Genomic DNA, 17,416 nt, shown 5'->3' on the forward strand with positions numbered 1-17,416 from the left:
AGGCCCTCAGGAAAAATTACATACTTACCTGATTTGTTTGATATTAATAGTAAACAGTTATATATTTAACTAAGAGTAAAACTGGCCTGCTAATGCTAAGTTGTTATGGTGTCCACTCTAGCACCCTGCAGCTAGTCTGGATGTTGATGCCGATTGATGTCTCTGTGATAAAAATTTAAAAAAACAGCCACATTTCAGTCTATCATTATTGGTGCATGTGAGACATATGTGTCATGACGTGGCCCTCTTTGGGTATAGCGAGTGCCTTCCCTCTCTCCCTCTTACACCCAGGTTCTCAGGTCGTGAATTCCTGGAGGAGATATCTCAGGTCGTGAATTCCTGGAGGAAACTCTCTCCCTCATGCAGTATAGAGAGAGAAAGCTTCACAGTAGAACAAAGGATTTTTTCCCTACATCACAGAACTTGAGAACTGAACAATATCCATGTTTTGGAGAATGTGTAAACGGTCGGGGGAGAACCAGCTACGACCGGTCCGTTTTGTTTCATGATTGTGACCTCAGGAAAGACAACACAGCCACATTACCATTACTCTGTTTATACAGGAGCCTCCGTTATGAGGCTTGCATCTAATTATTGTATAAAATGAATGAGTAAAGATAAAACTATTTGTGAAATTGTGTAATGTGATTTTAAACCGTTAATGTGAGAGAATTGTATTCCCTTTAAAGTTTAACTAAGTCATTGGCCCGCCCCATGAGCACAGACATTGATCTGGCGTCATGGGACAGCCCTTTTCTACTGTTACGAATATAACCCCCACCTGAAGGAATTCCCTTCAGGCAAACCTTGATCACAGAGGGGGCAAAGGTTTGAGTAGAGACCATAAAAACCTCAGTATAAGCTAAGGTTGTAATGGTTGTTGAAACTGAGACTATCGATTCCAACAGAATAAGAGCAAATCTTCGATACTAATTACTAGTCTGCAACTAGAAGTTATGTTGACCTGAAATGCGAAGACCGACAACCGCCGAAACAGATGTTCTATAAGAACATTTCTGAATGGGACTCTGAAGTATCCATTCTAACCACGAGAGACTTCATGGGAGCAGAGACGATCAGATGAACTTTCCAACAGAAAGACGGACGATTCCAACAGAGATCACAATGACACACTGAGCGTAAAGATATATTAATTGCAATTATTCCCGAATGAGTAAGCGTTCATGTGCAAAGGATTAGCATTTCAATCAATATAATTATCAACTGTGTAGTGACTTTTGTCTTTCGCACCCTTCTCAGTCCACACCCACTTCCCTTTGTCTACCAAGTCGCCATATCGGCTTAGCCCACTAGGGAACATCCCCTATTATTTCCTTGTAACCATACCTACTGTTTGTTTGTTTGTTTGTTTATGCATTTTTGTGATTATTTAGTTAGTTAGTAAATAAATGATTAAGACAATTGATGCATGGATGATTCATAGTGAAGGCTGGGTCCGTGCAGATAACCAACAACTTACGACGTTTGGAATGAGACTAACGTGAGGTAAAGAATAATTCATTAATTAGAAGACTAATTGATCGTATATAAAAAATATCTGAAAAGTTATATTAGGAAAATTATAACTTTGTAATCTGAAGATTTTCCTTGGTGCCCCGACTTCCTAGTTAATCACATTTACATGATTAGTTTAACCAAATAATAATAATTACAGAGAATTGATTTGATAAAATAACAGTCTTCACTTTAATGATGCCAAAGACACGACATATGTCTCCGGTCAAACTGGGCCTGCATGCTATAGATGAGATAGAGATAGCCTCAATGGTTCTTAGACATCCTGGCATCTGGGAGACAACACCAAAGGCAGATGACCAGAGGATGAACCCAAAGTGGCTTATGGTGCTCCCCAATCTATATGGGAGGGGTGGAACCAAGCATTCTGGGTATTAGCTATATAAACTGTGCATTGTCTGTGAAGGGTAGACAAGACTGTTGGGCTGACGGTTTCATTATTGCAATAATTAATCAATATTAAATTAAGATGATTGTTTGAAGAAATGACCAAGTCTCTCTCAGTAAGGAATTTCCACGACAGACCTCAGACTGGAGGCGAAGGTTCACCTTCCACCAGGACAACGATCCTAAGCACACAGCCAAGACAATGCAGGAGTGGCTTTGGGACAAGTCTCTGAATGTCCTTGAGTGGCCCATCCAGAACCCGGACTTGAATCCGATCGAACATCTCTGGAGAGACCTGAAAATAGCTGTGCAGTGACCCTCCCCGTCCAACCTGACAGAGCTTGAGATGATCTGCAGAGAAGAATGGGAGAAACTCCCCAAATACAGGTGTGCCAAGCTTGTAGCGTCATACCCAAGAAGACTCAAGGCTGTAATTGCTGCCAAAGGTGCTTCAACAAAGTAGAGTAAAGGGTATTATGTAAATGTGATTTTTTTTAAATACATTTGCAAAAAAATCTAAAATCCTGTTTTTGCTTTGTCATTATGGGGTATTGTGTGTAGATTGATGAGGGAAAAACGATTTACTATATTTTAGAATAAGGCTGTAACGTAACAAAATGTGTAGAAAAAAAGTCTAGGGTTCTGAATACATTCCGAATGCACTGTAAATGTTTTACCTGATAAAGTTGACCTCTGAAAGTGAAAACTGAAGAAAAAACATATTTTACTACAAGAGAATGTGAAACAAATAACATTAAACAATGTTCATACCACAAGAAATGTTATAAAATTCATACAAGCACTTTTCTGTAATGAGTGTGCCCTACTCAAGGCTAATCTGACAGTATACCTGGTGAAAGGTATGCCAGTCAATGAGCCAGTGTTCTCTCTAAATAGCTCATTCCTTTTCCTCCAACAGACTATCCATGTTTTGCTGGAATGACCTGAGAGCCAATGCCCAGCAAGGTAAAATTCACCATCCACTTGATAGCTCCCATTCTGTCTTTCTCTTCTTGATGTTATCCTTTTCTGTTGTAGTAGTGCTGGTGTTTCTCTCGAATAGTTGAGAGAAGTTATTTGGGAACTGCTTCACGTTATACTTTTTTCTTTAACATATTTCTGATCTGTGTTGGCTGGAAAGAGGCAGAGGGTGCTCAACCAACGTGAGTAGGGGTGCAACCTAAAAATGTGTAGACATCATTGGACAGGAAAAGGTGCAACGCTCGCTCACCATAAGAAAATTCTTAGTTTGATTAGACAAGTTTAAAGGGTTGACAGTTCAGCGTTCAATGGCCTTCTTCAGATTCTGTGTTGGTTGAAATAATGTACCTGTGTGTCACCGCCCGCTGCAGCGAATCACCCAATCATTGGCGTGGCCAGAACAGTTACCTGCAGGCAGCTGTACCTGTTAGTAGGCTAGATCTGTTATAGAGGTTGCTTTGGTGACAATGCCACATAGGCTGATGGTTAAAACGGGCACAACTTGATTATAATAAACAACATCAACAAATAAGTATTTTTATGGTGCAGTCAACATATTGGTATTAAATTCTTATAAATGGGTTTTAATCATATGCTACATTCCAGTGGTGGAAAAGATACCCAGTTGTCCTAGTAAAAGATACCTTAATAGAAAATGACTCAAGTAAAAGTGAAAGTCACCCAGTAAAATACTACTTGAGTAAAAGTCCAAAAGCATTTGTTTTTAAATATACTTAAGCATCAAAAGTAAACATAATTACTAAAATATACTTAAGTATCAAAAGTAAAATTACAAATAATTTAAAATTCCTTATATGAAGCAAACCAGATGCCGCCATATTATTGTTTTTTTAATTTACAGAAAGCCAGGGGCACACTCCAACACACATCATTTACAAACGAAGCATGTGTGTTTAGTGAGTACGCCAAATCAGGGGCAGTAGGGATAACCAGGGATGTTGCCTTGATAAACGTGTGAGTTGGACCCTTTTCGAGGCTTACTAAATTTTAACCCTCTTATTAAAAAAACCCAGAAGAAGCTAAATCAATGGTGACAGAGGGACTTATCTTTAAAAGGTAGAGTCCTAATAACCAAGGCTGAAGGTATCTCTAGACTAACATATGGCACTCTATCTTTATATCTTGACAGTAAAATAAGCAAGGAGATAGACCAGATGCTTTTCAACTTTCTGTGGAGAAACCGTACCCATTACATTAGGAAAACTGTTGTAATGAACACTTATGAGAATGGTGAGCTGAATTCTCTGGACTTTACTACGTTAAATAATACTTTTAAGATCAATTGGATAAAACAATTCCTAAGAAGACCCACTTTTATCTTGAATTACAGTATATTCCTCATCATGTCTTCTCTACTTTTGGTGGCCTTCATGTTGTTTTGCAATTATAATATTGACAATGTTCCAGTGAAACTTTCTGCTTTTCATTGGCAGGTTTTCTTGTCATGGTCCTTAATTTATAAACACAATTTTTCTCTACACAGATATTATATTTGGAATAATCGGGATATATTGTATAAAAATATTTCTTTGTTTTTATAATATTGGTTCTGAAATAATATCCTATTGGTGAGCCAACTGGTAAATGCAGAGGGTCTTTTACTCAGTTATAAGGAATTCTTATCACTTTACAAGGTCTCTGTAACACCTAAAGATTTTGCAATTGTTTTAGATGCCATTCCCTCAGGTGTTGCTCTGTTATTCAGGAACGTGTCAAGACCTGACCCTCAGAGCCTACCTTCTATTGATCCTGTTGACTCATCAGTAGGAAAGATTTGTTTCTCTTTTGATCCATTCAACAACAGAGCGGTACGAACCTTGTTTCAGCAGGATGTTGTACCTTGTCATGCCTTATTGGAATGGATTTATTGGTAATATCTGTTGGAAAAAAGCTTGGATGTTGCCACACACATACCTACTTGTTAACAAAATTAAGGAAGTTTCCTTTAAAATTATTCATAAATATTATCCTGCCAACCACTATATGAAGAAGTTTAAGGAAAACATCAACTCAAATTGCTCCTTTTGTAGTGACCACCCAGAAACAGTGTTGCATCTTTTTTGGCATTGTATGCATGTAAGAAAACTGTGGCAAGACATCAGTAGATTTATAATTGAACACTTTTATGAAGATCTATTGTGAAGAGATGTACTGCTTGGATTCTTTACCTACGATAGGAATAAGCTGAAACATTTCTATGTAATTTCTATGTTTTTTTGTTTATAATTTTTTTTACCCCCTTTTCTTCCCAATTTCGTGGTATCCAATTGTTAGTAGTTACTATCTTGTCTCATCGCTACAACTCCCGTACGGGCTCGGGAGAGACGAAGGTCGAAAGCCATGCGTCCTCCGAAACACAGCCCAACCAAGCCACACTGCTTCTTAACACAGCTCTCATCCAACCCGGAAGCCAGCCGCACCAATGTGTCGGAGGAAACACCGTGCACCTGGCGACCTTGGTTAGCGCGCACTGCACCCGGCCCGCCACAGGAGTCGCTAGTGCGCGACGAGACAAGGATATTCCTACCGGTCAAACCTTTCCTAACCCGGACGACGCTAGGCCAATTGTGCGTCGCCCCATGGACTTCCCGGTCGCGGCCGGCTGCGACAGAGCCTGGGCGTGAACCCATAGTCTCTGGTGGCACAGCTAGCACTGCAATTTCATTATTCTTTTGGCCAAATTTCATATTCATGAATGTAAATTTACAAACGAAAAAAAACAAAATTTATTGTAAGAAAATGAAATACTCTACTAACAAAAAAACATATGTATGTCCCTTAAGGTCTTTGTGTAAGGTGATATTCTACCCCCTAGCTCAATTGTCCATTGTGTATAATCTATATATACTTGCGTTCCCTCATGTACTCACAGTATTGATTTGTTGTTAATAAAAATTAAATTAAAAAAGAGTTGGACCCTTTTCCTGTCCTGCTAAGCATTCAAAATGTAACGGGTACTTTTGGGTGTCAGGGAAAATGTATGGAGTAAAAAGTAAATTATTTAGGAATGTAGTGAAGTAAAAGTAAAAGTTGTCAAAAAGATAAATAGCAAAGCAAAGTACAGATACCCCCCAAAACGACTTATGTGGTACTTGATAGTATTTTTACTTAAGTAATTTACGCCACTGCTACGTTTACTGTTCACTATCCCATTATTTGTATTTCTACTTTGCACATTCTTCCACTGCAAATCTACCATTCCAGTGTTTTACTTGCTAAATTGTATTTACTTCGCCACCATGGCCTTTTTTTTGCCTTTACCTCCCTTATCTCACCTCATTTGCTCACATCGTATATAGACTTATTTTTCGACTGTATTATTCAATAATGTATGTTTGTTTTACTCCATGTGTAACTCTGTGTTGTTGTATGTGTCGAACTGCTTTGCTTTATCTTGGCCAGGTCGCAATTGTAAATGAGAACTTATTCTCGACTTGCCTACCTGGTTAAATAAAGGTGAAATAAATAAATAAATACAATTCTGAACCTCGAAAACTACCATTTCTCATAATTCGGACTACAACAGACTACTCGCGCGCAGTTTTCGACACTGATGACGCACAAAGTACGGGACAGGGCAAGCGCCAGTGGAAATTGGAAAAAAGAAACAAGATGGCAACTGTTTCAGAGCACGGGCTAAAAAGAGTAGTTTGGCAAAGTAAGTGAAACTGATTATGGCAACGTTTAGCTACTGAAAGTATCGGGCTTATTTCGAACTAATAGTTACTTCAATTATGTTATTCACTTGAACTTTTGCAAAGTTGTGTTGTTCTTCTCTGACAATGGAATGTCAACTAGCCATAACTTCTGATACGGAAGTTTGCAAACTAGCCATGTGTCCGTGGCCAAAGAGTTCCGAAATGAACTTTAGTGTGTTCAATGTTGGGTGTTTATCTACTTGGTGATTACAACTGCGATTCTTAGTTATACCATATAACTTGTTTGCACATGAATAGCAATGGGGAACCCCATCCAATTTGGTTCGTTAGCCAGCCATGTTAGCCAGATAGCTAACTTGCTAACTATCTAGCGATACCTAGCTAGTTAGTAGCCGCAGCTGTTCTGGGCAGACGGCTAGGTCATTGTATACACATCATTGGTCAGTGCACTGTCAACAAATGGACAAATAAAATGTCTGTGTGGGTTGGCTTTAGATAAAAGAAATAAGATATGTAATTGTTTTGCCGGTTAGATCATTGTGGGAGTGGGCAGCTTTCAGACAGTCTATAATAATGTAGCCTAGGGGCTGTCAACTATACAGTATTTGCGAACTGCCATTCTTCTTTCAACTAGGAATAAAGGAAACGATCATCGAGGATTGCAAGAAGTCAGAAATATGGAAGGTAGGAGGACTGGATCTGTTTATTGCAGACATTGACTGCATTCCATCACGTTACATAAAGCCCTTGTAATGGGTTTAGTGTTGTATTCCCGACAGCATACTATCCAGTCATTGTTTTGATACAATTCATTATCAAGCAGAAGTGTATGCTATGCTGATGACGTACATCTCTCTTGTCTCATGTGCCACGTACAACACTAACTGAATCAAAAAGGTGTCTTCATATCAAGGTCATAACATCTTTTCTTTCTCAGATATTGATATTGGACCACTTCACCACCAAGCTTCTGTCGTCATGCTGCAAAATGTCCGACTTGATGCAGGAGGGAATTACCAGTATGTCGCACTAATTGAAATGATAATTTCCATAGATGTCTAATGCTTGGCCTTGTCTCCCGTCATTAGGGATTGTAACTATGATTTCAAACCATAAATATTACTTTGGTTGTAATTGGAGAACTACATTGCAAGTGGTGGAAGTTTTCACACATCAAAGTGATGCTTCTGTTTCATGGAGTGGGGGTATAGAAACTATTAGATCCCTGTAAGGCGGTGTTTCGTTTATGTGTAAGATGAATATAATAATGTGTCCCCACCACAGCATAAGAATAACTAACATATCGTTAGTGTAGAACTGCTTATGTACAAATAGCCCAAGGCAACTTTGAATATGTTTTAAAGGTCCAGTTCAGTCAAAAACGTAATAATAAAAAAAAAAGTATTTCCACACTTATTTTTTAATAATACTGTAAAATTGTGAAAATTATATTAATGCCCTTTTAGTGTAAGAGAAATTGCCCTTGGCTGAGAAGCTATTTTTGTGTCCTTTTGACCATTTTAATTGAAAACAATCACAGTGAGGTACTTCATTGTTACCCAGAAATGATTTCATATTGAGATTAAAACAGGACTTTTAAAACAGTTAAAAGTGGTATTATTGATATCTGCACCATGACCTGAAATTAAACTTAGTTTTCTCTTAGTTGTGGAGGACCTCTACAAAAGCAGAGAGCCTGTACTAGAAATGAAGGCTATCTACTTCATGACCCCGACAGCAAAGGTTCGACATTAGAAATCGGTACACCATACCCCACTTCAATATTGAAATGTCTACATTGATCATCATTACAAACAACACAATACAACTGTTATTCATGTGTACTAGGTTTGACAGTGCTGTGAATGTGTATTTGTAATTCAATATTTCCATACTGTGCTTAGTGTGTGGATGCCTTCATTGGTGACTTCAAGTTGAAACCCAAGTACAAAGCAGCATACGTTTATTTCACTGACTGTAAGTATATACTGTAGAAAGGAGAATTTAGTTTTGATGCAAATCATTAGAAAAAGGTAGACCAATTTCATGAGTTGATTGTAAATTCTGGCACTCTATTTTTTTTCCTCTCCAGATTGTTCGGATGAGTTGTTCAACAAAATGAAACTGTACTGTGGAAAGTATATACGTGTCTGTAAGGAATTAAACATTTCCTTCTTGCCCCAGGAGTCACAGGTAAGTAAGTGGTTGTTCTTCTCAGGCTTTCTATAATTATCTGGTTTTATTCCTGACACTGACTTTTACCATGTTGGTTAGATTATTCATGGTTGTTGGTCTGTGAGTGTCTGCTGGTGCTGGACTTCAGTAGGGGAAGAAAGGGATCACAACACCCTGCAAGGGCATTACTTGAAAACCTTTATGATGTAATACGCTGAGGCAATCTGTCAACGCTATGATTCTCTAACGGAAAATCTGAATTGTGTAACACTTGTAGGTTTCATTATATTCAAAATTCCTGTTTTATTGGGCGAGACAGTTAGATGTTTATCAGTTAAGAATGGAGGACTATGGGGAGATTTAGTCAGTTATTGTGTGTTATTGCCACCTAGTATTTGAGAGTGAAACTGAACACAATGAACTCAGTCAAAAAACCTTGGCCTTCATAAATGGCACACACACAATGACATTTCTGGATGCTCCTCTCATCCATGTGTAACATCATAATAATCCTATTATTAAATTAATCTGAGTAGAAACAAATCACCACAATACAACGTTAATTTACAAAGAATCAGTGCTACTCAAAATGTTGGTCCAAATTGAGAATGTTTTTGTTGGAATATCTGATCAGAATATGTAGATAAGGCTGCATTACATATGGTCGGTGTATAGCAATCCTTTATGTTTCAGGTGTTCACTTGTGATAACCCTGGAGCCTTCCGCAGTATCTACAGCCCTCACTGTAGTCAGGACAAAGTGAAGACATTGGAGACTTTGGCAGCCCAGATCGTCACTCTCTGTGCCACGCTGGACGAGAACCCAGGGGTCAGATACAAGAAGTGAGTCAGGGAGAGGAGATAAGAGCTTCTGCTTTCTCAGTTTACACCACTTCTGACACAACTCGTTCTCCTCAGCCCCCAAAAACATTCTGAGTTTTTGATTCTTTATGGGATTATGTATTACAAAGACCGAAAGGAATTGCATTATATAACTGTCGGATATAATATTTTTACTATAAATGTCTAAAGTGTTCTCTAGTCACACCTTGATTGTTTACTCATAGGAAAGAGTGTCACTGACTTCCACAACATCTGAATGAATAATCATCAAACAAAGGTCCCCCACAATTAAATCGGGGAGGGGACTGTGGATCTGCCGCCATACGTTTGTTTGCATGTTAGTCACACACGACATCTCAGACAGCACTGGGCCGATTTGGATGAAACTTGGGTGAATGATGCGTCTTGCCATAGAGATCCAGCATTTACACAATTACACTGATTGGCCTGAGGTGGGAGCTATAATGATTAACTGAAATTTGTTAGTCACGCGATATCTCAATTGGCCAATCATTTGTGGGGGGTAACATGTTTAATGTTGCCTTGTTTAGAAATATATATATATATATATATGACTCTGCTGTTCTGTTACTAATAATTTAGTTGTAAGGTGTATCAGAAACAATTGTAACAGAAACAAACAAAAAAAATGTGTTACCGTCTATGATGTGTATATAACTCATACATAACCATGTATTTTGTCAGGGAGACCGTGTTGGAGAACACCACTCTGGATAACGCCAAACAGCTAGCAGCACTGGTGGATTACAAACTGACTAAGCACTACGATATGGATGACAATAGCAAGAAAAAGGTGAGGCGGACACCTTGCCTGTTGTCAGCAGGGAGTTGACACAATAAATAAGGACTTAACCGAGAGCGTTAGAAAATATATGAAAATAGCTAGAGATGACGGACACCAGCCAATAGGCTACATTAAGGCTGATGGTAATGCCCTAGATGTTGTGTTTAGTTGGAAGGTTAGCATGGTCATTTGTGTTAGTTTGTGAGGCTAGTGAGGCCAGCCACATACTATAATAGTACGACACTACAAAATAATTGATACCTCTTTCTGTGTGTGTTGTGTTTTCCTCTCAGGGAAAAACCCAGGCCCAGCTGTTAATCGTAGAGAGGGGCTTTGACCCTGTGACCCCCATCCTACATGAGCTGACCTATCAGGCCATGGCCTACGACCTTGTCCCAATCAAGAACGACACCTACAAGTGAGAACCCAGCTCAGTCCCAGTACAGTTTTTTTATATTCAGATCCCCATTAGCTGATGTCTTGGCGACCATTAGTCCTGTATGGCTCAGGTAGCGCATGGCACTTGCACTGCCAGAGTTGTGGGTTGGACTCCCAGGGCTCCCCATATATAAAATGGATGCACGCATGACTGTAAATCGCTTTGGATTAAAGCGTCTGTTGAATTGAATATATTTATTATTATTAAAAAATATATATATATATTATTAGTCTTCCTCTGGTCCGCTCTCCCTTAGCGACCATTAGTCTTCCTCTGGTCCGCTCTCCCTTAGCGACCATTAGTCTTCCTCTGGTCCGCTCTCCCTTAGCGACCATTGGTCTTCTTCTGGTCCGCTCTCCCTTAGTGACCATTAGTCTTCCTCTGGTCCGCTCTCCCTTAGCGACCATTAGTCTTCCTCTGGTCCGCTCTCCCTTAGCGACCATTGGTCTTCCTCTGGTCCGCTCTCCCTTAGTGACCATTAGTCTTCCTCTGGTCCGCTCTCCCTTAGCGACCATTGGTCTTCCTCTGGTCCGCTCTCCCTTAGCGACCATTAGTCTTCCTCTGGTCCGCTCTCCCTTAGCGACCATTGGTCTTCTTCTGGTCCGCTCTCCCTTAGTGACCATTAGTCTTCCTCTGGTCCGCTCTCCCTTAGCGACCATTAGTCTTCCTCTCGTCCGCTCTCCCTTAACGACCATTAGTCTTCCTCTGGTCCGCTCTCCCTTAGCGACCATTAGTCTTCCTCTGGTCCGCTCTCCCTTAGCGACCATTAGTCTTCCTCTGGTCCGCTCTCCCTTAGCGACCATTGGTCTTCCTCTGGTCTGCTCTCCCTTAGCGACCATTAGTCTTCCTCTGGTCCGCTCTCCCTTAGCGACCATTAGTCTTCCTCTCGTCCGCTCTCCCTTAGCGACCATTAGTCTTCCTCTGGTCCGCTCTCCCTTAGCGACCATTGGTCTTCTTCTGGTCCGCTCTCCCTTAGTGACCATTAGTCTTCCTCTGGTCCGCTCTCCCTTAGCGACCATTAGTCTACCTCTGGTCCGCTCTCCCTTAGCGACCATTAGTCTTCTTCTGGTCCGCTCTCCCTTAGCGACCATTAGTCTTCCTCTGGTCCGCTCTCCCTTAGCGACCATTAGTCTTCCTCTGGTCCGCTCTCCCTTAGCGACCATTAGTCTTCTTCTGGTCCGCTCTCCCTTAGCGACCATTAGTCTTCCTCTGGTCCGCTCTCCCTTAGCGACCATTAGTCTTCCTCTGGTCCGCTCTCCCTTAGCGACCATTAGTCTTCTTCTGGTCCGCTCTCCCTTAGCGACCATTAGTCTTCCTCTGGTCCGCTCTCCCTTAGCGACCATTAGTCTTGCTGTAGTTCACTCTCCCTTAGCGACCATTCGTCTTGCTGTAGTTCACTTTCCCTTAGCGACCGTGGTCTACTCTCCCTTGAACCCCTGCCTTGTGTTCTGTTTTCTTGTTCTCACTTGTTCTGGAATGTCTGAATGGGTCAAAATAAATATGACAGACTTTCTGTATTAATTTAGAGGATAGCTGCACAGTAGCTGCTCCTAAGACATTTATACAGTAGACACAAAGTAATGTCTCTTTTGGCTGACTATGTACTTTTCTATGTGCTGTATACTGTAAACATAGACATACATATAGTCCACCGCCATGATGATGTAAGACAAACGTTGTTCGTTCACTTGTTTCTCTGTCCAGATACAAGTCTAAAGATGGTTCTGAGAAGGAGGCCCTGCTGAATGAGGATGACCAGCTGTGGGCCAGACTCAGACACATGCACATTGCTGAGGTGTCAGAGTAAGTAACCCTAACCCTAACCCTATCCATTTTAATTTGACATTTTTAAACCTCTGAAATAGTTATACTGAAGATAATTTGTTAACTATATGCTTTATATTCTAGACAAATACCTAAACTGGTGAAAGAAATTTCTGCCAACAAAAAACAGCCAGATGGAAAGGTAGGTGGCCATTTTAGGTTCTCCTTCCACCTCTGTTCTACATGAAACTAGAAAGATTTTCTGTATCTGGTTTTGTCCTCTCCCTCCCTTGAGTTCCCATCATTATTTTCTTCTCATCAATATTTTAAATATTTTCTAGATCACAATAAGCGGTTTATCCCAGCTTATGAAGAAGATGCCCCACTTCCGCAAGCAGGTTGCTCAGGTACGTAGCGCCAGGTGATCTGGTCCGCTCTGGTTGGCTCATTCTGATTGGTCTGATGGGATTGAGTGTGATGCCTTTGAGGCCCAGTGTCATGTAGTGCTTTCTTCGATAGGTCTTTATGGAAACAATATTGTGGAAAACGGATCATTCCCCTATTAGGTGGCTGGGTTTATATGGAAATTGAAGCTGTTCACTTATACTGCCATGTGATTTTTAGAATAAAAAACATCAGCCATGTTTCAATGTCAACCACAGAAAACGGTCCATCTGAATTTGACTGAAGACTGTATGAACCACTTCCAGAAGAACGTGGAGAAACTCTGCAAAGCTGAGCAGGTATGTTTTATGCTATCTCATATGTATGGCCAAAATGCTACTGTTGTACTGTACATGTCCCTTATGTATGACCTTGTGATGTTATGTCTTCGCTGTTCTATAGGACCTGGCAGTAGGGTCTGATGTGGAGGGTGTGAAGGTGAAGGACCCCATGAGGACACTGCTCCCTGTCCTGCTGCACCCCCATGGTACCTATGACAAGATCAGAGCTGTTCTCCTCTACATCTTCAGTCTCAATGGTGGGTCTGCTGCTCTGACTCACCCTCCGCCTTCACAGTCTGTCTTTATATTTACATGTGATAATTTAGTCATTTTTATATGGCATCTATTATATTGAAATTGTAATGAGTCTACGGTTTGAAAATGGAAAGTAATTAATTCCTTATTTGCCCCTTAACTAAGGTACCGTTGGAGCTTCAGCTATAGGAATATGCTTTCAATAGAATCTCTTTTAATTTTAACTTTAGTCAAATACTCTTTTTAAAAACATTTTCTTTTTGGTTCTGAACAGGAACAACAGAGGAAAACCTGAACAAACTCATCCAGCACGTTAAGATCGAGGAGGATCGAGAGTTCATTCTCAACTGGCGAGAACTGGGAGTCCCCATCATATCTTCGGTAAGTGAGACTTCTAGGGCATACTGTACATAGTCTGCTAGATCTTAGCTGGCTCATAGCCCAGGTGGATTCTATAGTACTATCAGTGTGCATTGTATAGTAGTGTGGTACTTCACTAGTTTTATGTGGTTGTGTACTTTCTTTCAATTCTCCTTTTGTATCTTCTTACCTTTAAACAGGGCTTTGAGTTATTGTTATGTTCCTATTTCTCACTCTCTCTCTCCCCCTCCACCCAGCCGAGCTTCTTCCCAATGCGTAGGTCATCTCGAAGGGACCGCACTCAGGAGGAGACATACAGCCTGTCCCGATGGACACCTGTCATCAAAGACGTGATGGAGGTCAGTGTTAATGATAACAATGATAAACCGTTTCCTTATCTCGCAGAACAGAACTGTGTGACTTAGCTTTTCTCAGGGACAGGGGTAGGGAGGGAGTCACATGGGTAGGAAGGGATGGGAACCAGGGATCATATTCACAAAGTTGGAGTGCTGATCTAGGTTTAGTTTTAGATGTAGATTACATGGACAGGGTGGACCAGACCCTAGATCAGTAGTCCTACTCTGAGACATGTTGTGGTGTTCTGGGTGACAGAAATTCCCTGAATGTTAAGGATGGGTGAGTTAATGCAGTCTGTTTTGGATGTAGGAAACAGAGGGGGATAAAGGTTTTTGGGTGGCCTTAGGGTCACAGGGGGGTGGGTGGGATTAGGAAGGAAATGCGATGGGTGAGGGAAGGCCTATGATATGTCAATCGTCACTCAGTACACAGTCCCTTTCTGGGTCACTGTGCTATTTAACTCTGTCAATGGCGTCTGTGTGTAACAGTGGATCGAGGCTCTACAAGCGCGACCCATAACAATACAACTGATTCAGGATCAATTCTCCTAATGGCTGATACCAGCCTAAGTATAACTATTATGAACTAAAGCTAAGCAACACAACCAGCCTTGGACCTGCAATAAGTGGCAAAACGTCCTGGGCCCATTGTCCAGTAACTGCCTCCCCACCATCATGATGACTGAATGAGTTATAGTGTAAGAATACTTTTTGTGTGGTGTTCCAGGATGCTGTGGAGAACAAGCTGGAGACCAGGGAATGGCCACACCAGTCAGAGTGCCCAGCAGCCTGGAATGGCTCTGGGGCTGTCAGGTAAGATTCAACATTCTTTGTCACACAACTGCAGTTGGTGGTATTTGCTTTTGGTAAAGGGTGGTAACAAAAAAGTGCACATGATTGACATTCATAGACTAATTGCAACCCAAAGGATAGATTGGGTTTGAGGTAAGGGGTTATGGCTACTGCGTGTCAGTTACACAAGCTGATCTCTTTATTGTCTAGGTCTAGGATATGGTTCTGTTATAAATTACAACACTTACAAATACAGATCTGATTAACTAATGGAAAAAATATGATAACTTAACTATTATTAATGATGGCTCTCCGAGTGAATTCCAATCTCTGACTCACACTGACACACACCATCCATCCTTCCTTCTCTCCTCTCCCAGTGCCCGTCAGAAACACAAGGCCAGTACACAGGATGAGCGGAGGAGTGGCTCCAGGCTCATCATCTTTGTCATCGGAGGGATTAGCTACTCAGAGATGCGCAGTGCCTACCAGGTCACACAGTCCGTCAAGTCCTGCGAGGTCATCATAGGTGTGTAACAACAGCAGCAACTCTATGTGCTGTGCTGCAGGGCAGCGTTGGTGAATCTCAATCTCTTGTTAGTTGCATCCTCTCTCATCGCCTCCAATGTGATCTTCTCCATTGCAAGAAGAGAGAACACAGAATTGAAGACTTTTGTAGATTCAACCAACCATTCTCATTGTCCTTAACTACAGCCCAGTAACTGGACTACTGCTTGACACCCCCTGCTGTAAATAAATGGTAGTACAAAAACAGGAGGTAATGAATGGAAAAAATAAATGCTGTACAGTATGGTTCAGTCTTGAGCAGGGGTACATCTTTCACTGGGGACGGGGGCCACATTTTGAAATTGCATTTGTCTCACCCAGTTTTATAATTGGAATGTGATACAAAATGGGGCAACTGGGTAGGCTGTTTTGGAGAGTTTATCCGATTGGATAAAAAAATATATATAAATATATATATATATATTTTTCTAAAACCAAAGTTGCGCCCCTGGTCTTGAGTGTCAGGCAAAGTAACGCTACAGAATGTTCTTCATCTGTGTGTCTTTATTTTATTTAAAAACATCATTTTTTTTCTTCTCCAGGATCGTCCCACATTGTGACCCCCATGGAGCTCCTAGATGATATTCAGGCCCTGAGTAAACCAACCACCACCAAGGAGACCTTTACAATAGTGAAGGAGTGACCCACCCCGTACCCCTTCCCCAAACATAACACCCTCCTCCAAACCTGAGCACAGAGCACTCAACTTCATCAATGGAAGACTGAAGGGAATTCATATTCTAGAGTTTAGTCATTAGCTATGTGTATTATTAATACTTAACTTTGGAACCTGGTGCATATTTGTAACATAACCGTTGTGCCCTACACTAAAGTGCATTTATTACCTTTTTATCAAATCTGTGTGTGTGCGTGTGCGTCTCTAATGGCACCCTTTATTCCATAAAAAGTGCACTACTTTTGATTAGGGCCCATAGGGCTCTGGTCAAATGTAGTGCCCTGCTGGGGAATAGGGTTCCAGTTGAGATGCATCCTGTTTTTGTTTTTTTCTCGCTTTAAAACACTCAATGTTCCATGTTGGAAAGCTTCTGAGAAATGCTTAGAGATGTAATTTGGATAAAAATATATGGAGCTAAGATAATGTACATATGATGTAAGCACTGTCTGTCTGCTGCTAGCTAAATCCTCTCTCCCCTCCATTACTGTTTATTTTGTCATAGATTATTTACATTTTCTTGTATTGAACTGCTGATGAATAAATGGCCGACATGGTTCAATGGTGTCTGATTATTATTTGGAGTGATACTCACTTTGCACATACTCACTTACTCAAAATACAATGTGCACCTCTTTGGGTCCCTGGGAACAGGATTGAGAACCACTGCTCTAGAGTCATCTACTGAAACACTCCTATATATATATATATATATATATATATATTAAACATGTATGATTCATCACCAATAGCATCAATAATAGAAAGTTGATCTAGGGTGATACTGGCGATTGGGAGGTTTTGAGGAGACATATGAAGCATCTGAATAATGAAGACAAAGAAACAGATCAGAATGCTTAATCAGAACAACAGTAATGTGATCCTCTGCAGCACATGTACTCAAAGCCAATCCTCTCCAGTGGGCTGCTACAGAAAGGAAGCAGAGGTTCTATAGAGAAGGCAATAAGCGCAGCAGGGTTTTCTGTCTGAGGTACCTGGCGGAGCTGGGACATGGGTATTGAGTGAACAAAGTGTTCTCATACCTGAAAAAGAGACAATGCCCCCCCCAGAGGATATGA

General features: G+C 40.8%; 1 protein-coding gene across 1 annotated transcript; it reads left to right on the forward strand.

The window, feature by feature from the left end:
- Nucleotides 1–6,501: 6,501 nt before the first annotated feature.
- Nucleotides 6,502–16,899, forward strand: LOC139409453 (syntaxin-binding protein 3-like). The gene is made up of 19 exons (XM_071154620.1): nucleotides 6,502–6,583; nucleotides 7,219–7,268; nucleotides 7,522–7,603; nucleotides 8,251–8,327; nucleotides 8,489–8,561; nucleotides 8,677–8,777; nucleotides 9,453–9,601; nucleotides 10,307–10,415; nucleotides 10,700–10,824; nucleotides 12,550–12,648; nucleotides 12,754–12,811; nucleotides 12,951–13,016; nucleotides 13,272–13,352; nucleotides 13,456–13,591; nucleotides 13,864–13,970; nucleotides 14,207–14,308; nucleotides 15,033–15,118; nucleotides 15,478–15,626; nucleotides 16,207–16,899. Exons 1-19 carry the CDS (start codon nucleotides 6,538–6,540, stop codon nucleotides 16,305–16,307), a joined length of 1,797 nt encoding a protein of 598 aa, XP_071010721.1. The 5' UTR covers nucleotides 6,502–6,537; the 3' UTR covers nucleotides 16,308–16,899.
- The last annotated feature ends 517 nt before the right edge of the window (nucleotides 16,900–17,416 follow it).

Source organism: Oncorhynchus clarkii, chromosome 5 (assembly GCF_045791955.1).
Source record: "Oncorhynchus clarkii lewisi isolate Uvic-CL-2024 chromosome 5, UVic_Ocla_1.0, whole genome shotgun sequence".
Taxonomy (NCBI): Eukaryota; Metazoa; Chordata; class Actinopteri; order Salmoniformes; family Salmonidae; genus Oncorhynchus; species Oncorhynchus clarkii.

Bases quoted from the DNA above. Each gene is read 5' to 3' on its own strand.
- LOC139409453 (XM_071154620.1), top strand. From the start codon at position 6,538: ATGGCAACTGTTTCAGAGCACGGGCTAAAAAGAGTAGTTTGGCAAA. The intron at 12,812-12,950 runs GTAGGTGGCCAT...AATATTTTCTAG, and splicing joins AAAAACAGCCAGATGGAAAG to ATCACAATAAGCGGTTTATC. The intron at 15,627-16,206 runs GTGTGTAACAAC...TTTCTTCTCCAG, and splicing joins GTCCTGCGAGGTCATCATAG to GATCGTCCCACATTGTGACC.